General features: G+C 50.1%; 1 protein-coding gene across 2 annotated transcripts in view; it reads left to right on the top strand.

The window, feature by feature from the left end:
• The window catches only part of MGAT5B (alpha-1,6-mannosylglycoprotein 6-beta-N-acetylglucosaminyltransferase B), a 245,128-nt gene extending 224,183 nt beyond the window's left edge, over positions 1-20,945 (top strand). For both annotated transcript variants that reach the window (XM_075014932.1, XM_075014933.1), the window contains 3 exons: positions 15,866-15,940; positions 17,426-17,697; positions 20,441-20,945. In XM_075014932.1, the coding sequence (XP_074871033.1) occupies positions 15,866-15,940; positions 17,426-17,697; positions 20,441-20,639 (546 nt within the window). In that variant the 3' untranslated portion in view covers positions 20,640-20,945. The remainder of the gene's footprint in view (positions 1-15,865; positions 15,941-17,425; positions 17,698-20,440) is intronic.
• The last annotated feature ends 3,238 nt before the right edge of the window (positions 20,946-24,183 follow it).

Raw genomic sequence — 24,183 nt, 5'->3', positions numbered from 1 at the left:
CCTGGCATCAGGTTCTTCCAAGATGACAACTGCATTCTGTTGCCATGATACATCTATGGAAGCGTTGTGGGACTTAGCATGAAAGATTCTGGTGTACACGCCAGGATGGTCTGTTTCTAGCGTCACAAACCTGGTGGGAGTCCTGTGGAAAGGTGAAACCCCTCAGAATTAGGGGCTCCTGTCTGTTTGAGGGGTTCACAAACATTTGAAATGGGGACCACATTTTACGAACATATTTTTCTTGTTGTCTCCTCTCTTCCATTCAAGATTGTTCAGTCTACCTCCCCCTCGTTCATGGCTGTATAACATCATAGAGCAACCACAATAGCAGTATTAGGAAAGCATGTAATGCATTTTTAGCTGCAAATCTCTTTCTTGGCCACATCATCTTTTCTCAGGACACTCTCAGCAATTTATCTTCACTGCAAAAACCCAATGGTTTCTCCATGCCTTGGTTTTGGGTAGTTTAGCTGTCTCAGACTTGAGATACAAATGTAGCCATCTCCAATCTGGAGTGGCATCATACCTCCATAACTAGAGTGGGGCAAGATGAATTTTTCAGAACACTTGATACAACTCACAAGTTTGGGTCAAATTCAGCAACATTTGAGACAAAAGGTGAAAAATTGAGAAATGGTGACTTGAAGTTTTATCTCAAAATGTTGTTTTGAAGCAACTGTGAAACATTTTGTTGGGGCTTGAATGACGTTTTATGGATTTTTCATGTTAACAAGAAACAAAAATGGAAAAAAAAATCCATTTTGGTTTGAAACAAAACTACTTTTTTCCACATTTTCTGATTGGGCACCAATCAGAACCAGCAATGTATAGTGTAGCAGAGCAATAACTCCAGTCAACTGCAGCATCTTCCTGGTATCGCTGTTGCTCAAAAGGAGTGGTTTTGAAGGTCTCCACATGGCACTTTTTCTGATAGTGTTATTAGGTCTGTTCCACTGAATGCATAGGAGCCAAGAGTGTGTTTTCCCTATGGGCTGTATTGCTGGGGCAGTGATCCATCCAGCAGTGGTCGATTTATCACATCTTGTATAGACATGACAAATCAACCACTGATCACTCTCTTTGTTGACTCTGGTACTCCACCAGAACAGAGAAGAGTAAGGGCAGTCAGTGGCAGAGTTTTTCTGTTGACCCAGCGCAATGTAGACCCCACAATAAGTAGGTCTAAGCTATGTAGATTTAAGTTATGCTACTAATATAACTCAGATTGCATAGCTTAGATTGACCTGTTCCTTTTGTGCAGACCTGCTGGAGTCTTGAAGAAATGTTATATGTGATGTGGTTCTTTTTAGAGACCAAGCACATTACCAGTAAAGTTTGTTCTTGCTGCCTGCACCTCTCTGTGACAATCAAATTAAAACATAGCTGCTGTTGACACGTTATCCAATGCAAGTGAATGAGGCAATGCATGATGCAAGCATATTACGGGAAGAACATATGCAGTATCATTGTAGATGGGCTCCTACTGAGTTGTTCGTGTGGTAGCCAAATCCTAGGAAGAAGCCCTTGTGCCAGCTGGACTTTTGGTGTATGTGTCTATTTGTGTACCTCCTCCTGAGATTCAGATGGGAACCTCATTCCAAAGTGGCGGCATCATTTAGATTGGCTGGAAAATGAACCTTTGTTCCCTGGACAGGTGTTTGAATTTTAGCTCAAGCCTCAGCTGAGTTTGTGGCAAAGCCCCACTTCAGGCAGGTCATGTGCAGATTCAGATTTCAGAAGGACAGTAGCATCCCCTTCTCCCCGGCTCAGCATTCAGAAGTATCTGAAACAAACCATGGGTGCGCATCTTGTGTTCCTTGTTCAGCAATTTCTTGTTTTCCTCAGTGCATATTGTTACCGAGGATTCCTGACCTTAGGTATAATAAAAACTCAAATGGGGAGGCATCTGATACCATAAACTCAGGTGAGCAACTCAGTAGCAAAAAAAGAGGTAGCCAAAAAGAGATAGAAAAGCAAGGAGACAAATTACATCCCACTAGGAAATATGGTGCTGGAGAAATTATCCCAGTGATGAATTACAGCTGTTACACAGAGTTTGGAGGCGAGAGGAGGAAAGAGGTTTTCATTTTAGGTCATTTTCTTGAGCTTCACCTTTCACATTGTCAAAAATAGTTCCCACGCAAGCAATATAATAGAGCCAATATTCTGGTGTAGTGAAGGGAGAAGGCTTCATTATATTAAAGTCAAACATACAGGAATATAATGGAAAATTATATATTTCTAGCTATGCTTGTGAGAGTAGCATATTAAGCAGTGCACTGAAAATAGCTGGTTAAAATCTCCCCAGTCTGCTGTTACCTGCTGTCAGGCAATTGCGTTATTTTCTACTTTTTTGTCTGATGATGTTTGGATTTTTATTATTATTATTATTATTATTTTGAGTGAGAGATTTAATATTCCCTTTGGGGCTGAAGTTCCTCTCAGCGACTCAGCCCCCTGCAGAGAAATCCCATCTTTACATTTATTCCTTCGGTACCTTCCTGGGAGTGTAGATGCTCCGTCTGACAATGATGGGCTTCATTTACCATTGCTCTGCTGCCGCTTTGCACCTCCACTGCAAAGCAGCTGCACAAACTCCTTCCCATGGAGCCTGGAGCTGGTGCTGCTGGTTCTGCATTCCCTGGCGCCCATCTCCAGCAAAGGGGCAATCTGAGGTGCGCTGGGGAGGCCCGTTCCAGGAGTGGGGTAAATGTGGCTGGGGTGATTCTAACCCTTAGCCATTTCCCGGCTGCAGCAAAGCCCACAGTGACTGTGTAAGTCAGAGTTGCCCAGCCTTTACCAGGTGCTGAACTGGCTGCCAGCCCTAGGATCAAAAGGGCAGTGTCTTTGCACTGGGCTCTGTACTTGCTCAAGGATGAGCTGGGGCTCCTGCCTTCTCTTCCCATGAGCCAGCGTGCAGCACCGTGTCTTGTGGAGCGAAGGGGAGGGATGGAGGTTGTGCTGCTGCAGAGAGTGGTGAACCCAGGCCGGTGTGGTTGTATGTTGCAATGGGAATTGGGCTGTATCACTAAAGTGCAGTGATGGTTCTGATATAGCACGGGAGGGTGTGCAGGCTTTCAAGAGAGCTCAGCAGAACTCAGCACCCTGAGGGCATGCTGGGCTTTGAGTTCTTCTGAAAATCTGGCTGACACTTAGCTGGGAAGAGTTCAGAATCCAGTTTGCCTTGTGCGGGTAGGGTCAGGAAGGCTACCTCATAGCTGCTTCTCTGCACCAGTCCTGACCGATGTTCCCTTTAATCTTTAGAAACAACAAGTAGTCCTGGGGCACTTTATAGACAACACGCAGCTGAGAAAGTGTTTTTTTTGCCCATGAAAGCTGATGGTCCGATAAATCTGCAAGTCAGTAACGTGCCCCAAGATTTCTCATTGTTTTTGTGGATACAGACTAACGCGGCAACCCCTCTGATCCTTTAATCTTTTCCATCCGTGTGCAGAATAATTTTAAACGCACTGAAGCATGTGGGAACAAGCACCATCAGTACATCCCCAAAAAATCTATCTTTGGGCACTTGGCTAATCAGTGGGGTGGCATTTGAATCTCACCTGAGCGGCTGCACAAGTGTACAGCTTACTGGGAATGCTGGTCCTGACCCTCAGCAGTTTGCCTGAGAAGTCACTTGCTCCCTCAGTGGGTTACATTTCGCATTTTGGAGATGGGGCTCCACAAATGATTCCTAGGCCTTCCCACACAGCTATGCTCTGAAAGCATCCTGGCCAGCGCTTGGTATTCACATCTGGCAATCAGTCACCCCTTATTCAGCATAGAGCCACCTCTCCTTCTTCTCAGAGAGTGTCCTGCAGGTCGGGTTAGCTCGATCACATCCCACGTGAGGTTTCCATGAGACTCCCAGCCTGCTGGCTCCATGTGACCCGGTCACTAAGTTACGCCTCACCCTACAGCAGTACAGACCTTTCAAGTTGGATTTATTGTGAGGGACTCAGCACCTCGGCCATCCAAGTGTGAGCTAGATTGAGAGACTCATTTCATGGGCTACTTCCATCCATGCATTGCCTAACTTTCCTGTGTTATAGTCCATCCACTTCCCTCTTGTAATGGAGAGAAGGAGAGACCCTGGCCCCAAGCAGCAGGACAGGACGTGTGGTAACTCTCTGGCCAGTAAATGTCAGTGGGATTTGGTTCTAGATCTGGTTCTGTTGGCTGTGTGGCACATGTCTGAGACCTCTGTGTGTGCTATCCCAGCTCTGTGCCAGTGGCTGGCTCAGCAGACCTTGATAGAACTGTCCGGACAAACCACAGTCTCAGTTTGGTGGCAAAGGTGCATGGGTGGGTTTATTGTCAATGAAGCACCGTGTTAGCACCTTCTCAGTAGTTACAGGTATATCTATGCCTGTCACAATTGACCAGCCCAGTCAGCAGCAGGACTTTCTGCTGCCCCGTAGGCCAGGCAAAGAGATAAGGTGAGGTAGCCCAAGACTTGTAGACAGACAATCTTGGCCAACCAGCTAATGTAGCAGCTTCCATGTTTCCTGTTTTTTACCTCCCACTATTCCTTTCTCCTGTTGTTTCAAACAAAACATTCCATCCATCACTTCTGTCTTGGCACTTTACTCCTGATGTGTCAAACAAAATGTCTCTATTTATCACTTCCATCAAACCTTCCTCTCTTGGGCTAGATGGGGCTGTGCTTGTGTGAGCTGCTGGGACGGATTTCCATATTTGGTGTGTTTTAGCAATGCTAGCAGTGCCTGCGCCAGGTTCATGCGCTGAATTTACAGACTTTTGCCCTGACTTTGGTTCACAGGTGAGGGCCCAGGTCTTGCTCCAGGCTCTCCCTGCTCCACTCAGGTCTCTGTCTTCACTCCTCGCTTCCACCTTCTTGCTCATTCCTCCTCACAGCTGAGCAGATTTGCATTCTCAGCCCAAGCAGAGCTAAGAAATCCTGCTCCTTCCTTAGCCCTTCATGCCGCCTGTCACAATATTTGTTGCTGGTGATTTTTGATGCCTCTTCAGCTAAGATTTCACCATCTCTTCCCTTCCCAGCAGGGAGAAGTGAGGCCTGGACTGGGGGAGGGACATGAGGGCAGTGTTTCCCAGCCCCCTTGCATGTCCTCCTCTTCTACCCCTGTTCTGATCATCCACCACTCCTGCCGCTCACATGCCCTCCTCCTCCTCCATTCACGACCACATTCGCTCTGCTCACCCTGGACTCCGAGACTGAAACAGTTCTCCCCTCTGTGCCATCCTGGTGCCCCATATGGTGTCCACCTTTCTGTCGCTTCAGCTGCATTCATTATCTGCCTTTTTCTTTTCCATCTGCTCCTAGTTCAGAGTGTGTGGCTGGGATAAGAGCAGTGTGTCCATTTCATGCAGATAATTATTTAGGTAAAATCGGACAGGGCTGGCCCCCGGTTGGCAGCCACTGGTGATGCTCACTGGTAGCCACAAGAGAGACAAGCTCCCTGTGGCTACGTCTACACGTGCACGCTACATCGAAATAGCTTATTTTGATGAATAACGTCTACACGTCCTCCAGGGCTGGCAACGTCGACATTCAACATCGACATTGGGCAGCACCACATCGAAATAGGCGCTGCGAGGGAACATCTACATGCCAAAGTAGCACACATCGAAATAAGGGTGCCAGGAACAGCTGCAGACAGGGTCACAGGGCGGACTCAACAGCAAGCTGCTCCCTTAAAGGGCCCCTCCCAGACACAGTTGCACTAAACAACACAAGATCCACAGAGCTGACAACTGGTTGCAGACCCTGTGCATGCAGCATGGATCCCCAGCTGCGGCAGCAGCAGCCAGAAGCCCTAGGCTAAGGGCTGCTGCACACGGTGACCATAGAGCCCCGCAGGGGCTGGAGAGAGAGCGTCTCTCAACCCCTCAGCTGATGGCCGCCATGGCGGACCCCGCTATTTCGATGTTGCGGGACGTGGATCGGCTACACGTGCCCTACTTCGACGTTCAACTTCGAAGTAGGGCGCTATTCCCATCCCCTCATGGGGTTAGCGACTTCGACGTCTCGCCGCCTAACGTCGATTTCAACTTCAAAATAGCGCCCAACACGTGTAGCCGTGATGGGCACTATTTCGAAGTTGGCGCCACTACTTCGAAGTAGCCGGCACGTGTAGACGCGGCCTGTGAAGGAGGAGATGACTCTGCTGCATCCCTTGCAGGGACAGATCCTGCCTTCTTGTCCCATAGCCTTGAGCAAGGTTTGCCAAAGCGTGTGTGAAAGCAGAGCTAGCCCCAGCAGGCTCACAGGCTTGTTCGTTGTGACTCCTCTCCACTTGGGTTGAGTCAGTTTGGGTGTGCCACTTTCTGCCTGTCCTTGGGAAAGCCTCAGTATTCACCACTCAATTTCCTGAAAAGAAATCAATGAGAATTGCTATTGCCCCATCTGCAGCTGGCGTACTGCACTGGCAGCTGCAGCTGTCCTGAGCGTTGGGCCTCAGTCCGGATCTACAGAAATGACCTTTGCGTCTCAATGGAGACTGACAACAAAGGTCCATTTAGTGCCCCTGGGGAATTTTTTGTGATGTGGACACTTGTCTCTGGGACCTGAGGTGAGAAACTAACCAATTCATTTCGCGTAGGCCACCAAACAACTAGCCAGAATGATCCTGGACAGATTCCAGCTATCCAGGGAAAAGTTCGCCCATTAATAATCCCTTACCTTTCTCCATACCTTACTAAAGATGCACAAAAAAGGAGCAGAATAATATGTTACCTCTCTTCTCTCTGCCCCAGACCTATCACAGGCTTGTTCCATCCATCTGTTACAACGTGCCTGTTAGGTCACTAGTTTCTGGGTTAGGGACTCTCTACACAGTGCCTCACGTGGTAAGACCCTGATGCTGTTGGGGGCATCACTGGGTGCTGCCTTAATAAAAGTAATGAATAGGAATAAAGTGAACAACCTTGTTGCTACAAGGAGGAGCCCTGTGGCACCTTAAAGACTAACAGATGTGTAGGGGCGTAAGCTTTCATGGGTAAAACCCACTTCATCAGATGCTTACAGGCTAACATGGCTATCCTCCTGAGTCTTGTTCCTTGTCGCTGCCAGGATTAAAAGGCAATAAAAATCTTCCTTCCCTTAAAACTGCATCAGGCAAAACGGAGGACTGTTCACAGCGTTGCAGCAGTAGAGAGTGAAACAGGCAATCGCTGTTTGCTCTGAGAGAGGAACTATTTAAAGAAGTCACAGACGCACCCATCAAATCCCTTTATCTGAGTTCTCAAGTCAAGCAGGGTGAGCTCAATAATTCATAGGCAGGATCAGCGCCTGTCATTATGTCGAAACTGATTACTGCGCACACCTGTAATTAGATATAATGGGTGTAATTTCCAGTCGCGCTGAGATATTTATAGCAGGAAGTTGCTTAGAGGTGTCTTCTGTCTTGGCTGAGCCTTTTGAGTTTGGGTTTGACAAGTACTTCAAAAGGAGACAAGTAAGTCTGCGGTTTCTTGCTGGTGAAATGAAGGAACGGCATTTTCAGAAAAAAATAACGTAGGCATCTGTTAGTTTAGAACTTATTTTCTGGAGGTGACTTCAGCTGTGGAGAGGTGCATCTGGGCCAGGGGGTGTACTGGTTCATCCCCTGCCCCCAATCCTACTTTTACCCACTGAAGCAACGTACCTCTGGGGGACTACGGGGCAGTGAGATGCTTTTGGGGTTCACCCAGACAAATAAGGGACTGTCTCATTGCCTGCCCAGTAACCTTGGGTGATTCTCTGCTGGGCTCAGAGCCCTGACACATCAATGACCCACTTACAGCGTGTGGACCTTACCCTGTCTTGTGCTCCTGGCAGGAGGACAGTTCTTAACCTCTCCAAACCCTTTGAGAGCTCACCCCCTCTCATAGTGGCTCTCACAGCCTTGCCAACTTTGCTGGTCCTTTAAAGTGAGTGCATGCAGCACCTGTCTGGTAGTTTGGCTGAGGATTTTGCCTTCCAGTTTGAAGCACAGCTCTGAGATGGCTGGGTGATAAAACAGGATAAAGTTTGTTAAGAAAGAACAGCTCCTGAAGTGATATGAAAGAGAAGGAATTGGGATAGAAATGGTTACAAACCAGCAAAGGGAAGCATGCTTCAAAGACTAAAACTAAACAAACTAGACTCTTTTGTTCAAAGAAGTTGTTCTCACGCCATTTGGTTTTCTAACATGCCTGGCCAGTTCTCAGCTCTGATCTACACAGAGCACAAAGTGTTGGTTTTTGGGTTTTTTTCTTGTCAGCTGAAGGAGACCAAAATGACCTTATCCCCTGGCTTCTATCATCAAAGTTAATCTTTGTTTTCAACATCAGAAAGCCCTGCTGAGGGCTCAGCTTGCTGAATCCAGCAGGGAAATGATGCCCTGTTAATTTTTGCAGACTCTCCCTCCCAGTCTGGATAGTTCAGTAGTTATCTCCCCCTAGTCCGATGGCTTTGTTTACCTTTTATTTAAATTTGCTTTTATTGTGTGTCTTTGCTCAACCTACATTGGAGATGCATTCAAGCAGGCAGGACCACATTCTTTTGACTTGGATGGAGCGATTCAAGCCATTCCTGCCAATCACATTTTAAGAGCATATTTCCAGCACATATTTATAACTTTTCATATATCACCCATACATGTGCACCACACCATAATATCAACGACCAGTGCATTACCAACTCGTATTGGACAGTGGTTCCCAACCTGGGGTCTGTGGACCACTGGGGGTCTGTGAGGGTCTTGCAGGGGGTCCATGAAAAAAATAAAAGATAAATAAAAATTATCATAGCAATACAATTTAAATAAATTGAAAAGTTGCAGTCAATTATTATTCTAAATTAAATATTTTCCAATAATGTTATTTAGTTGCTGTGCAGACATGGGGAGAAGGGATAGCTCAGTGGTTTGAGCATTGGCCTGCTCAACCCAGGGTTGTGAGCTCAGGACTGGGGCAAATGGATGTCAGGATGGTGCTTGGTTCTGCCAAGAGGGCAGGGGACTGGATTAGATGACTCCCAGGGTCCCTTCCAGTTCTAGGAGATGTGTGTGTATCTATGTTGTGGCTTCCTTTTCCATTGAATGAAGTGTAGGTAGTGGCTGGAATTGGCTTTGATGGGGGTCTGCAAACAGTTTGGAGGGTGATTGGGGGTCTGCACTAGTGAAAAGGTTGGGAACTACTGGTATGAGATGCTGTTTAGATACAGATTATGACTACAGTAAGTTGGTGTGATACACTGACTTGGCCAGGCCAGCTGAGACTCACTGCTAGTTACCAGGCAGTGAGCCCTCTGGCAGTGGGGGGCTGCTAGGACCACTGTCAGATCAGCTCCAGAAAATCAGCGTGTCCAGGGCTGAAAGTTCCTTCCAGGAAGTAGTTCCTTCCACAAATAAGCTTGTAGCATTGTAAGAGTGTCTGTGTTGCTCATTGTGGAAACAAGCAGCATTGCCCATGTGGGGAGGATGAATGTATCTCTCCTCATCACTGTAGCACCTGAGCAACCATTAAAGAAAGGTTCTGAGAGTGAGAACTGTGGTGAGGGTGTCCGTGTGCAAAGCAAGAAACACATTACTATCAAGTGGTGGAAAGCTGTAAGTCAGGCAGTGGTTGTGACTTCCAGAGGGTCATTGTCAATTTCAGGCAGTGAGGATAACTGTGCAAGGAAGCAGGGATGGCTTTATATCCTTCCTCTGCCAGTACTCTGCTGATGAGAAGTGAACGTAGGAAGAATCCTCCATAAGGACAGCAGTGTTTCATAATCCATGCTAAAAATATTCCATTCATATAAATGGCAGCGCCTATCCAGAGAGACGAAGCTGAATGCTGTGTATGAATAGCAGACAGAACGCGGGGGTAGAGTGTCAGAAATCAGACTGACTCAGAGCTGCTGAAAATACATTTGCTTCATCCCTGCACCACTCTGCCAAACAGCTCTTCCAGCATCACAGCCCTTGCTCAGTACTACCCTGACTCTGAGACCCAAAACCTCAGGGGCCAAATGTTTTCTGCTTATTAGAATTAGATCTGTATGCTGGGAGGAGATTGACTGGGGTATCTCTTTGTTCCACAGCTTTTGAACTACCTGACCATCCCTAACATGTTAATTCCTGTCCCCATTAGTCCCATCTATCTAGCTATCTATCTATCCATCTATCTATCCCTAATCATAGACTCTTATGGCCAGAAGAAACAAAGCTTGAGCCCAAGAGTACATACAAAATGAAAAGTTGGCAAGAACCAGTTTATTTTGTAAAATGTTGACAATGCCAAATGCCGAAATAGCCTATTTCAAAATTAACTCAAAACAGGATATGCAATTTGCGTAGCACAAATTGCCTGTCTTATTACGAGTTAAGGGCACAGAGTCAAGGTAGCCGTAGAGCCTATTTTGAAACAGAGCCATTGGATGCACTATGGCTTATTTTGAAATAGGTGCTATTCCCTGTCTTAACAGCTCTTCTTTTGAAACAGGTGCTATTCCTCGCGAAATAAGTTTTACCAATTTTGAAATGAGATGGGCACTATTTTGAATTTATTTCAAAATAGTGATTGTGTCATGTCAATGCTAGGTTAGTTATTTCAAAATAACAGCTGTTGTTTTGAAATAACTTGACTGTGGAGACCTGTCCCCTGAGTGCAGAAGTTGGGGCCCTCAAGAGACCTTAAAAATACCTTGCCTCTGTAGGCGTCTGCTTAGAAGCTTCTCAGGGTCACAGATTCCCTGACCCTGGAAGGTAGCTGCCACCACACAGGTGAGAAAACCCCTCTTTACAACCCAGGAAGACACACTTGGGATGTCTCCCTGTGGGGGTAACCCCAAGGTCTTAACCCTCCCCTAGGAGAGAGACGGAAAAAAAAGTGGATGAAATTAAGCTGCGGTCTGATAGCTGACCTTTCAGTCTTAGGCATACATATACACAGACCCTTCTCTAGGACACAGGAATCAAATCATTGCCTTAAAAAAGATGATTTGTTAACAAAAGAAAAGATATATGTGAAAAAGCACACTTGGTTGCTTACAAAGCAACTTAAAAAAAAAAGGCAGATTAAAGCACAGAGAATGACTTCCCTGGGATTCATTTTAGAAGTTACAGTGTTCAGGGGGGTACATCAGCCATCTTAGGAAGTCCTGCACCAAGCCCAAAATAAAAAAATAACCTGATTATATCTGACTAAACATTTCCTTTTTACTTACATATCTGTATGCCCAGATCTCCTTGAGGCCTGGACATTTACTGAATTCCTTAAATCTGCTTAAGCTTAAACATATCTGTTTCTCTCCCCTCCGGCCACACAAAAGAAAGACCCCTCAGCAGGTAACTGTTTCAATTCAAAAAATCCCCCCCTCTCATCTCAGTGGCTCACCTGGCTGCTTGCCAACAGAGAACCCACTCTCTCTGGGTTTAACCCTTTACAGGCTTTCATTCATGACAGTAACAACAAGAAGTCCTGTGGCACCTTATACACTAACAGATATTTTGGAGCATCATCTTTTGTGGGCAAAGACCCGCTTCATCAGATGCATGAGTGATGACAATGTGTTTCAAAATAAATGCTCCCATCAGGACAAATCTTCGAGTCTCTCAGTGCCAGCATTACTACTTGGAAAGCCAGTAGAACCCATTTTTCTTGTCCCTTCCTCTCCATAAGAGATGGTCACTGCTCTCTTCCATTCGTCAGCTCCCAGTTAAATATAAACCCACGGTTTGTTGCTGTCATTCCTAGGCCTGGCACTTTGGTCGCCTCTGGGACACCCTGGAGCTCCATCAATCTGTTCAGTCCTGCGTAATCTGCTGCTAATGATAACTATTAGATGCTATCCCTTTAGATTTTAGACAGAGATAGGCCAAGCTGCTGTGGGGACTGGTGAGGTTTCAGGCAATGCTAATCAGGGCCAGGAAACAAATAGGAAGAAGTCAAACTGCAATCCACAGCAGAGGAGAAACATGGGGATAATGAGACAAGTGCCTCAGTGGGACAGAGTAGGATTCAATGCAATCTGGGAAGATCAACAAGCAAGTTCAAGTGTCTGTGCTCTTGCCTGCATTAATCATGGCAAGGCAGGCCAGGTGCCAGCTGCAGGACTATCGCTATTCGGTAATTTCATTGTGCCTGGTCTCATGCCAAAGTTTTAGGACAAACCCTTTATTCCCATGTGCCCCACTGGCTACAGCCTCCTGCTTGCTCCCTCCCACTATTTGCTTGAGCCTTGCTCGCTTTTATAGCTAATCATAGCTTTCATTTAAATGCTAATTGGTCTCAGCAGAGGGCCTGTTTTACATACAGCCTGTCTTTTGTGGTGCAATAAAGCTTAAGCTCCAAATGTTAACTCTCCACTGAGGCCACATTAGGCAGTTTTCCCCTCTGAGGGTTGGTGGAGAGTGTGAGGAGCGGTGGGGAAATGATGGATTGCCTGCAAAATGGGAAACAAGGCACAAAGGTGATTCCCCCTGGGGATATTTCGCTGGTGCTCCTTTGTGTTCCACTGACTTCCTTAATCCCGTTATCGTCGTAGCCACGCTGCATCCTACAGCCAACCAGAGTTCCTGCTAATAACCTCTGCTCTTGCCCCCAAGACCAGCACAGGGTGCAGACCTGGAACCAGCAAGCTTAGCTCTGCTGTCTATGGCTTGTTACCCTCGGGAGCTTGCTCCCACTCAGCCATGGCCACTAACTCCACAAGTGCTAGCTTGGCTGCTGAGGAGGCATTTGCTAAATCAGTAGGCTGGGTGGACTAAGACAGCAGTTCTCAAATGTTAGCAACTTAAGGATTCCCTTGATCTTGATCTAAAATTTCTGGGACCTCCCGACCCACCCCTGAACTAAGGCCTTGTCCCATCTCCAGGGCCCTGCCCCCCATTCGCTCCATCTCCCCCTCACTTTCCCCCAGCTGGGGAAGGGGACTGGAGTGCAGGAGATTGGTGAGGGCTCTGGCTGGAGGTGCAGGCTGTAGGGTGGGCCAGGATGAGGGAATTAGGGGCAGGCCGGGGTTCTGGGCTCTCACACAAGGTTGGGGTGTGTGAGGGTGATGAGGGGATGGTGCAATATAACAAAATACGGCAGTTATTGCGTGTCTGGATTAATGTGGGGGTACTTCCCAGGGGATGAACCTCACTTCCTAAGCTCACATCTCCTCCCGCCACCCTACATTTCCTGTGTTTTGCTGTATAGCAGCATAGCTGTGCTATGTAACTCTCTAAAGATCTCGGCCTTCCCCGTCAATCTGCTCTACAGTCCTGGCAATACCCCAGTCTCTCCAGTCCCCCTTCTCTGTAATGTTAGCACTCTCCCGGATAGGCCAGGTCACCAAATCTTTGAGCAGCTCCACCTAGTGTTGCGGTTGTGGTGGCCGCTGGAGAGGGCTCGGTTGTGTTAAGCGCTGTACACAGGCTCGCCAACAGGAGGAGGCAAATAAGCCAAGTCCCAGCCGCCACTGCCACTACTGAGGGCTGACTGGGGAACATGGTGCACTGGGGGCGGTGCTCAGGGCTGGCTGCTCCCAGCCCTGCCCCTTCTGCCTGAGGGGCTGCCCCTTCTGAGAGCACCAAACGATCCCTCTGCACACCTTGCCCTGTGGCCCGCCATGGCTGTCAGTCCTGCTGGCTGGTCATGCATCTGATGAAAAGATAGCCTGACCCACTAAGCTAGGAGGTCAGATAGATACATTGGAGAGTAGGGATAAGGTCCAGAGCGACCTAGACAAATTGGAGGACTGGGCTGAAAGAAATCTGATGAGGTTCAACAAGGAGACCTGCAGAGCCCTGCACTTGGGATGGAAGAATCCCAAGCACTGCTACAGGCTGGAGACCAACTGGCTAAGTAGCAGTGCAGGAGAAAAGGACCTGGGGATTGCAGTGGATGAGAGGCTGGATATGAGTCAACAGTGCCCTTGTCGCCAAGAAGGCTAATGGCATATTAAGGTGCATTAGGAGTCTTTCCAGCAGATCTACAGAAGTTATTATTCCCCTCTATCGGGCACTGGTGAGGCCACATCTGGAGTATTGCATCAAGTTCTGGGCCCCACAGTTTAGAACGGTTGTGGATGCATTGGAGAGGGTTCAGTGGAGTACAGCGGCAATCGTTAAGGGGCTGGAGCACATGACCTATGAGGAGAGGCTGAGAGATTTCGGCTTATTTAGTTTGCAGAAGAGAAGAGTGAGGGGTGGATTTAATAGCAGCCTTCAACTTCCTGAAGGGAAGCTCTAAAGAGGATGGAGAGAGGCTGTTCTCAGTGGTGACAGATGACAGAACAAGGAGCAATGGTCTGAAGTTACAGAGGGAGAGGTGTAGGTCGGATATTAGGAAAAGCTATTTCACAAGGAGGGTAGTGAAGCACTAGAATGCATTACCGAGAGAGGTGGTGGAATCTCCATCCCTAGAGGATTTTAAGTCCCGGCTTGACATAGTCCTAGTTGGGATGATTTAGTTGGGGTTCATCCTGCTTAGGGCAAGGGGCTGAAGTAGATGACCTCCTGAGGTCCCTTCCAGCCCTAGGACTCTATGATTCAATGGAAAGTGCTTCCTGCCCAAATAAACGCTGAGACGCCAGCAGACAGCTGGAGAGCACAAGCTTCGTGAGCTAAGATCAGTCTGACAAGCAGCAGTCTCAATTACAATGTCACAAAACTTCAGAATGCATAATGCTGCTATTGCTCTGGACTCTTTGAAAGCATCTGTCCCCAGAACCTTTTCCTCGGGCCTGCGCTCACACATTCTTCTGAAAGAGCATAGGCAAAGTTCAGGGGCTGTGGCTGGGTCCAGAGAGGACTCCACACCCTTGTGATCACCAGGTTTTGTTTTGATTCATAACTGCCACATTCTGAACTCGGATTTTCTAGAACAAGGGAAAGGGAAGGAGCCCTTCTGTGTTGGGGCTCCCATCTTTCAAGTTCCTACTCCATCCATGTGCCTGTTGGTAGCAGATAGCTGTTTGTGTGTGTTGGCATTTCCGACAGGTCCAACATGATGATTGCCAGGCAAGTGCCTAAGAAAAGTCTGGCTGGATAGCAGCCTTGAAACAAGGCCATGTCTATCCAGACAACACACTGCTCCAAAGACACCCCCCATGCCCAAAAGAAGATCCCTGGTTTGATGGGACCAGAGATGTGCAAATAATGCCAGTAAGAAATTTCTAGTGGGATGTTTTCCTGCTAGGAAATGCAGATTCTTGTCTAGCTAAACTTTCTGCAGAATCATATTGAGTTGAACTCAATTGCATTGTGTAAAACAGCAGCGAATGGGAAGTGTTTTGAGAGGTTCACACTTTTCCTTCTTGGGAATGGGACATTTGGGTGTTTGAAAAAGATTTCAAACATTTTATTTTATTGTCTATTAGAAATGACAATAGAATGTCAGACCAGTCACCATCAAAACCTTTTGTTGTGATTGACCTAAACCAAAAATTGGTTGAAAATGTCATCCGTTGGGAAATTCCAAAATGCTTATTTTTCATTCTGATTCCGAGCTAAAGCAAATATTGAAATGGTGGGATTTCCCAGGAAATAGAAGTTCTGGGTCTCTCTCAGCTTTGGTGCAAAATGTGAGCAATTATTCAGAATGGATTAATCAGTGCTGGAGCCTAGTAACCCTGTCCAAACTGCTGCCCCATGGGGACTTCAAAGTAGTCAGCAATGCAGCAAGCCATGTTCTGGAGCACTGGCTGGTGCTTATGTGCCCATCTTCCACCCAACATTAGTTGCTCCCACCAGTGAAGATGGGCCTGGAAATGGATTGCAGGAGGCCTTCCTGTGAAGGGAAACATGAAAAGCTCCCAATGAATTTCTTCCTTCCAGAGGCGTTAAGAGCTGGCTTTATAGGTGGTGGGCAGCAGAGAGCCGTAACCCAGGAGAAGGAAGAGGTCCTTTCCTGCTCATGGGCATGTCCTGGTGTTTCCCTTCTACAGGTGGACCCTTACGTACCCTACGAATACACCTGCGAGGGGATGCTGGAGCGGATTCACGCCTACATTCAGCACCAGGTCTGTGACCTTCTCTCCTTCCCCCTGCATTTCTTGAGGAAGTGGCCAGCCAGGCAGCATGGCCAGCAGGCTGTGTGCAACAGCTGTCAAATGAGACATAGAAGCCGCGTCTACACGTGCTGGCTACTTTGAAGTAGCCGTGCCAACTTCGAAATAGCGCCCGCCACGTCTACACATGGCGAGCGCTATTTCGAAGTTGAAATCGACATAAGGCGGCGAGACGTTGAAGTCGCTATCCTCATGAGGAGATGGGAATTGCACCCTACTTCGACGTTGAACGTCGAAGTAGGGCACGTGTAGCCGATCCGCGTCCCGCAACATCGAAATAGCGGGGTCCGCCATGGCGGCCGTCAGCTGAGGGGTTGAGAGACGCTCTCTCCAGCCCCTGCGGGGCTCTATGGTCACCGTGTGCAGCAGCCTTTGGCCCAGGGCTTCTGGCTGCTGCTGCCGCAGCTGGGGATCCATGCTGCATGCACAGGGTCTGCAACCAGTTGTCGGCTCTGTGGATCTTGTGCTGTTTAGTGCAACTGTGTCTGGGAGGGGCCCTTTAAGGGAGCGGCTTGCTGTTGAGTTCACCCTGTGACCCTGTCTGCAGCTGTTCCTGGCACCCTTATTTCGATGTGGGCCGCTTTGGTGTGTAGACGCTCCCCTGCAGCGCCTACTTCGATGTAGTGCTGCCCAACGTCGACATTGAACGTCGACGGCACCAGCCCTGGAGGACGTGTAGACGTTATTCATCGAAATAGCTTATTTCGATGTCGCTACATCGAAATAAGCTATTTCGATGTAGCATTCACGTGTAGACATAGCTAGAGAGTCACAACACTTTTCAGCCCGCCGGCCTATGCTCTCCTTAATCCTGTGGTGGCAACCACCGATTGCCGCTTTGAACCTTTCTGGAACAGAGGCTGGGTCGTGAGGAGGTGCTTGTCGTCATAATTCAGGTGCCTTAGCAGCCCTGCACTCCACTTATCTGGGCTGTGCCTGGGTGGGGAGGTGTGAGGATCACTCAGTACCTGCAGGGATATGCTCCTTTATAGTTATCCGAACACGCTAGTGACAAGGATACAGATGCTCTATGCAGAGCCCTGCCACCAATACGCAGGGGAAATAGGGGGCCACTCATCTCTGGGTCCCTAGTTTAGCTCCAGATCCTAAGCAGGGGGAGGGGCATCTATCAGAGCAAATCCCTGGGGACTGGGCTACTTGGGCCCTCCATAGAGTGGCTCCTGGTAAGGGGGCTGCGAGCAGTGAGTTTCCACCCCAACCTTCACGCCACCTCCTGCAATTAGAATCGTGTTAAATAAGAAGGGGGTTGTAATGCGTAAGGAAGCAGCGGTGCAGCTGCCGAAATGGGCCAGAGCTCCAGGCAGCAGAGCCAGTCCCAGTCGCAGCCTCGAAAGTGTTTCCCTGCAGACCAGCCTGATGTTTAACCCTTTCCATCACGCAGGGCTCTCTCTGATTTGTCCTTTTCTGCCCTGCTAGGATTTCTGTGCTGGAGCTTCTCGTCTGTCGGCAAAGTCCCGGGGCCACGCTGTGCCAAGCTCTCAGAGCCCCTTCAGCCTGTCGCCAAACGCCACTCACCTGGTGTGGTCGCTCAACGCCAGCAGCACCCCCTCGGCCTGGCCTCCTGTGAGCTCCCTGCAGGTGTGGGTGTCCGAGGCTGGGCGAGCCTGCACCCAGACCTGCCAGGAGCATGGGCTGGTCTGCGAGCCCAGCTTCTTCCAGTTCCTCGACACGAAGGACGTGTTCCTCCAGTGAGTGTGGCTGTCACGCCGACCCCTTTTCCCCTGCATGGGGGGGTGGTGTGAATCCATTGCCCTGAGTAAGGGACCCTGAATTGCTTTCCTTAGGCCTTAAAGCCTCCCCTGTCATCAGGCAACATTATGATCCCCATCAGGCTGGCCGACGGGGAGGCACAAAGGGACCGGTTGCTCCAGGCCCGGCGTATCAAGGGTGCCAGGAGCTGCAGCCCCCATTGGTGTGCTCAGGCAGCGCTGCTCCAGCGGCACACAGCCCTTGGCCCCACCCCTTCCACCCTTGGCCCTGCCCCCTCCAAGGACCTGGAGCCAGGCCCCCTCCCACCTTGCCCCAGGGTTGATGGTGCCCGTGGGCCCTGCTGATCCCTGTCTTACAGGTGGGCAAACTGAGGCACAGAGAGGTGAAGGGCCTGACTGGCAGAGCTGCTCAGGCCAGGGCCAGCTGAAGTCAGTGAGAGCTGTGAGCAATAGGCATCTCTGAAAATTTGGTCCCACGCCCGCACAGATCTGCTTCCTCAGCCAGCTTCAGCTCCAGTTCGACATGATGCTGAGCCCAAACCTGGGACTTTGGGATCTTTATACAGGAGCCTGGGCTGGCTCAGCTAAAGGCCCCACTTTCTGAGCTGAGGCCCTCGCTGGCCACCACTAGTCAGGGAGGGAGCATCCCCCAGGGCAGACGTGGCTTATGGAAGTACAGTAATAGAGTTCGGAGCGTGCGTGGCACAAGGTGGGCATGCTGGGTGCAGATCTCCTAGCTGTCGCAATGGGAGCCACTGCTCCCTGAACTCATTGGAGAGTCTGATCCCCCATAACGTCCCCCAGGCTGCAGACTGAGCAGCGGCAGAGCCAAAACCAGAAGCCAGCGCGGCGTCCTGTAAGCCCTCGTTCTAACCACTAGGCACCATTCCCTTAGTGCCCTTCTGAAAAGCCAGGTTGTTCTGTTCTGCTAGTGCTGCTTCCTGCACCTTGCAAACACAGCTCCCCTTGCAGGTACCCAGCACGACACGTGCAGACTGCTCTATGCCACTTGCATGCATTGTGCCTGAATGGGCTTCTCCTTCACCACGAATGTTGGATTTCCCAGGCCCGTCCCTCACCCCATTTCCCCCGCCCCCGCCACCTTTCTCTCCAACGTGCCAGTGTGAACACACAGGCAGTGAAGTCTTTAACAAAGCATAAATCTGCCTCCCAATCCCACACTGAGCTCTGGACAATTAAAATGTAAGGACTACCATTGCTGTTGTGCCGGCCAGGCTGGCAGTCTGAGTCCTAGCAACATTTTTATATGATGAATTAGAGCCGAAGCTCAGATCCCCCTCTCTTGGCTCCTTCCCCTGCCCCCCAGAGTGAAATTGCAGGTTCAGAGTCACCAGTTCAGCTGGGAGTTTGTTAGGCAGAGCTGCTGGGCATACAGTGATACCCTGGGGCATTTTCCAACCAGAGAACACCCCAGCAGTCTAGTGCCACCTACAGAAACAAGACAACCTCCCTCTCTACCCAGCCATCTCTCCCTCTGGCGCTACTCCAAGGAGTCTGTTGACGCTGCCTATAGCCAGCCAGGGCTCAGCCATCATCTCTTTGTGTCTCCTGCCCTGGGTCCCTGCTGGAGCCTCCACTTTCGGTTAAGTTTGTTGTTCCCTAGGGGGGTTGAGTGCACTCCTAGGTTCCGTTCTGAGTCCAGTTACCTCCAGTTCCTGGAGCTGGACCAGAGGAGAACAAACATCCCGAGCACACTCAGGGCTGCTTCCCCAAACAAGGCATGGGAGAAAGAAAGGATAAGCCAGGTAGGGCTCCCATGGCCTCTCCTCTTGGCAAGCTGTCCCCTGCTCTCTGGCCAGCTTTGCTTGGTAAGCTGCCATCTCTAGGGAGCCCATGCTCTGCAGCCATGCCTCATGGGCACTGATGGAGTGCAGGGATGTGGTTAGCTTGCTCTCAGCATGTCCCTCACACTGGCCTATCCCTGTCCTGTGGCCAGTCCCCTCTGACAACACTCCACGTACGGACCTGGTGCGCACATCTCACGAGTGCCTAGAATCTCTCGGATGCGTGGGGGAGCTGCACATGGCCGCCTGCCCACTCACGCATGCGGCGTGACCCAGAAAGCCTCTTACCTGTCCTTGCGGCAGTCCCTTGGATTCCAGGGGCAGTTTGCTTTGGGCAGGCAGGTTGCACGCAAAGGCTGCGGTGAGCTCACAGGTTTCACGCCTGGGCTGCACGGGTCACACAGAGCTCAGGTTGCTTTGGCAGTCGCATGTGCAGAGCTGTCCCGTCCATAGGATGAACTGGGGCTGTCCCCCCAGGCCCTGTGCTTTTGGAGGCCCTGTGGAGGCCGCCTCAGCTGTTCTATGGATGGGAGGAGGGAGGACTATCTCCCCGGCTGCCCCCCTGCACTCACCGTGTGGGCTAATTCCCAGGGTAGGGGTGCAGTGGGGGAGGGAAGGGGTCTGCAGTATTTGGGGAGATTGCTCCCGGCTCTGCACCAGGACAGCCCTGCACATGTTAGTTTCCAAGCCCTTCCTCTGCAAATCATGCGTCACTTAAGCTTAGTTACGGTGGGCGAGGGACAGCTCTGCAGTGAGGCTGGAAGCAGAGATGGTCTGTGAACAGAACCATGTTAAAACCTCCCCCAGAGCCGTAGCAGCCCTCCCTAAAGGCATGCTCCAAGCTGGCATAAAATCCTCGGAAAAACAAGCGCAAAGAGAGACACAGCAGAATTCAGCGTTGGGTGTTTGTTCCCCAGGCTCCGCATTGCCTGTGACAGCACCGAGTCTGAGATGAGCCACCTCTACCCAGCCATGGCTGAAAACGTGCAGGAGTGCTACCTCCAGAAGGAACCGCTCCTCTACAGCTGTGCAGGCTCCAGCCCCAAGTACCGGCGCCTCTGCCCATGTCGCGATTACCGGAAGGGACAAGTGGCTCTGTGCAGGGACTGCTTGTGACTCCGCCCCCTGGTCCTGGAGCCCAGAGAGCTGTGGCATGACTCACAGCTTTGTCTGAAAGCTTCTGCGATACCCACGAAGGGCAGGACTGCCTCCTCTTCTTGGAAACTCACAGCGAGACTTGGATGTCAGACTGTCTCTTGTTTTGTCTGCCAGTCAAATGTGAATGACCATCCATTTATCTTGGATTTTTGTCCCTTGAAACACATCTCCTCCTGCACCCCAGCCCACCTGGACATCGGAGGAGCCCAGAGCTGCTTCAGCAGATGAGGCACCAGTGGTCTCTGGGTTTGGGTTTCACCCTCTTTTAACCCCCTGGTTTATTTATTTATATTTTTTATCAGATTAAAGCAGCAAAACAACCGCTGGTCCCTCCTGAGGAGTTATTTGAAACCGTCTCCCTAGAAATACTGACGTGTGACAGGAGATGGGGCGGCAGCTCTCAGAAGGCTCCTGTACCAAGACACATCTAGAAAGGTGCTTCCGAGTCTATCAGCCTGATCCACCATCCAGCCTGTTTCTTTTTTTTGGCGGGGTAGGGAGGGGAGAGGGGAGTCTACACATACCTCTGGGAACGCATCTCTGACTCCATACCTGCCAGGAGCACCCCTAAGAGCTGGGGAACTTGGGTCTCCAGCCTTGGTCCTCTTACCTCTATCCATGCTCCTAACACCCCTCTCCCTCTAGGAGTCACCCAGCTCTTGGCCTGGCTTCCAGCTCCCAATGTGGGGCACAGGGCAGGGTAGGCAGTGAGTACGGCTGTGAAAAGTTTGAGGCCTTCAGGATCTTAGCTCTTGGACAGGAGTGCAAGGCAGTCTGAGTGGAGATCAGGAGTTTCCCAGAGGCAGACTCCACCCTAAAGGCAGGCGGCAGCTCAGCCACCTGGTGGCAGCCACACAGCCCCATCTGACGAGCAGGTGGCCCGCTCAGATTCCTGCAGTGAGGCCAAGATTTCCATTTGCAGCAGACTAGCCTGCGGCTTGTGGGCTGGGACGATGGAGGAGGAGCAGGTCGGCTCTGGGCTCGTGAATGGGCTCTAATGTAACGCTTTCTCCCCTCCCGCTGACTTACACTCATTAGTTCTGTGTGTAAGTGGTCCAGGTACCACTACATGGGACAGTGAACCATACCTAGTAGATGTGTGGGTTACACAGGCTGTGTCCCCTTCAATACAGGAAGCCATGTGCTAGCTCTGTTCTCTGGTATGAGTGCCTGTAGGAACCACATAGGGATGTCCTTTGTTCCACCACGATTTCTAGCCAGGTGCTCCCTCTCTGTGCACTGCCACGCCTGCGCCTGTAGCAAAGCCTGTGTTCCTAACGTGGCTTCTCTGTTGTTTTCCCAAGCCACGGTCAGTGTGCCCTGGTGCAGGATTGGGTGATGGTCCAATGCCAGTTTGCCATGCAAAGAGTAGCGTGGGAATCACAGGTGGACGTACATCAGAGCTCCCCAGTGCAGTGCTCCAGTAAGAGACTGACCGGACGGGGCGGGGCTCTGGATGCTGCTGGTACTTTGTGTGGCCATAGTGCACCCACGTGACTGGGCAGTGTGGTCCTCTTCGCCCAGGGGACCCAGCAGCCAGTCAGTGCAGTCTCTGCTGCCCCGGCCAAACCTAGGGACTAGCAGAGGGGCAAGGGCAGCCCCCCGCCATGCTGGAGATCTGGTGGTCTGCTAGTGCGATGGCCACACCCCCAGGCCTACAACTCCCTGCTCTGAGACCCCCACGCCCCAACCTCCTGCCCTGTCTCCTGCATCTGCACACCCCTGCCTGAGCTCCCAGCCCCGTGCCTTGGCCCCCTGGCTCCCCACCCTGAGCTCCCCACACAAGCCAACCCCCTGTCCTGACTTCTGCACCTCCATACACCAGCCCTGACCCCCCAGCTGCCTGCCCTTACTCATGCATTCACCCACATCTCTTACCCCTGCTGACTCCTGCAGCCCCCCATAAGCTAGCCCCCTGCCCTGATGCTGGCACCTCCTCACTCCCTGTCACGAGCCTCCCCTACCCTTCAGCCCCCCAACCCTGAGTTCCCCCCACCCCAGCTCTCTGTCCTGAGTCTGCCCCACACTCCATTCCACACTTACATTTCTTACAGGGACTGCCCTATCAGAGCCCCCTGCCAGCATCCAAGTTACTTTCAAGCTGGCTGGGAGCGCAGAAAGCTGCCGAACTACTTGGCACGTGTAGCTCAGTCATCTCAGACTGCCCTGGGCTGCTTTTCCCACGAATGCAGCTGTCCTTGATAAGCAGCACCCGTCTAGCTGCTGTCCGGGAGCCAGCTTCCCCATTGCTCTCCCTGGGCTATTAATTGTACAGGCTGCAATAACAGAAGTAGCAATCTGCTTTAATCACCAACTTTGCCCGACCTGCAAGAAAATCAGCAATAAGAGACTCAAGAACTGCTGAGGAAGTCTCCCTTGGTGATCCGTTCTTTCGCACTAAAGATATTAAAAGTGACCCAGCTACCGTCAGCTGGTCACTGTCCCTCTGGGAAATTATCTTCGTGAAAGGCAGAGAAGCAGTAGGACATCAGGGGAAGGGTAGAGTCTGCGGGAAGCAACAGACGTCAAAGGGACACTAGCAATTTGTTTAAGGCAAACTACTAAACATGAAACCTGTAACGGTGAGAAATGTTTTCATAAGATTCAATAAAAAAAAAAATCAATGGCAGGAGTTTTGTTAATTAGAAAAACGTCACCATTGCCCTGCAGGGGCGGAAACCAAACACACCAGCCTTGCTCGCAGGTCGGAACCAGGACGTGAAACTCACCAACCTCCGGACTGCAGAAAAGAAATAAACAGCTGAAATGGTGACAAGCAGAGACAAGCGCCAAGCTCACAATGAACCAGATCTGTATAGAAAACCTGAGACTGCCGGGGTCATTATAACCAACCCCAAAGGTCAAAAAAATCATGTCACCCTCACCCCCCCAAATCACGAGACTGACTTATAAATCATAGGCTTTATTTTTTTCATATAGCAATCTGGGGTTTGTTGTATTTGCCTTCTGATTTCTGGGCCTTCCAGATACATGCGCTTCACATCTTTAAGCTTTTCGCCACACCTACATATATGAAACACTTATTTAAAAAATAAAGGAAACTGGGATTCTAATACAATTTCTTGGTTCCAGCAGCTGGGCCTTCGTTGGACTCAGGATCCATTTGACCTTGGAGAGATGGTGCTTCAGTTTTTTCCAAAGACATCAGGGCCAGTTTTACAAGTGCTCAGCACCCAGAAGTGTAATGACTTTTGAAGCAGCTCATCTCCCAGAGAAGCATCAGTGCGTAATTTCTCTATGGGTCAGTGCATTCTGCCACCGAGCACACAGATGAGCCTGATGTGGTTTGAAATTGGGACACGTGCGCATCAAAATGACACTTCCTGCGTGCACCACCAGCCGCCGCAGCTAGGCAAGGGTGCGTGGTGCTACAATTATCCTTGTGTTCTTGTCGTTTTCAGGACAAATTAAGTGGCCAGCTTCCATTCCGGCCAGGTAGATGTTAGCAAAGGAAAGCTTTGACTGGCTGGCTCTGTGTCTT

Source organism: Carettochelys insculpta, chromosome 20 (assembly GCF_033958435.1).
Source record: "Carettochelys insculpta isolate YL-2023 chromosome 20, ASM3395843v1, whole genome shotgun sequence".
In the NCBI taxonomy this organism is placed as follows: domain Eukaryota; kingdom Metazoa; phylum Chordata; order Testudines; family Carettochelyidae; genus Carettochelys; species Carettochelys insculpta.
This window is presented reverse-complemented; position numbering and strand designations above follow the sequence as displayed.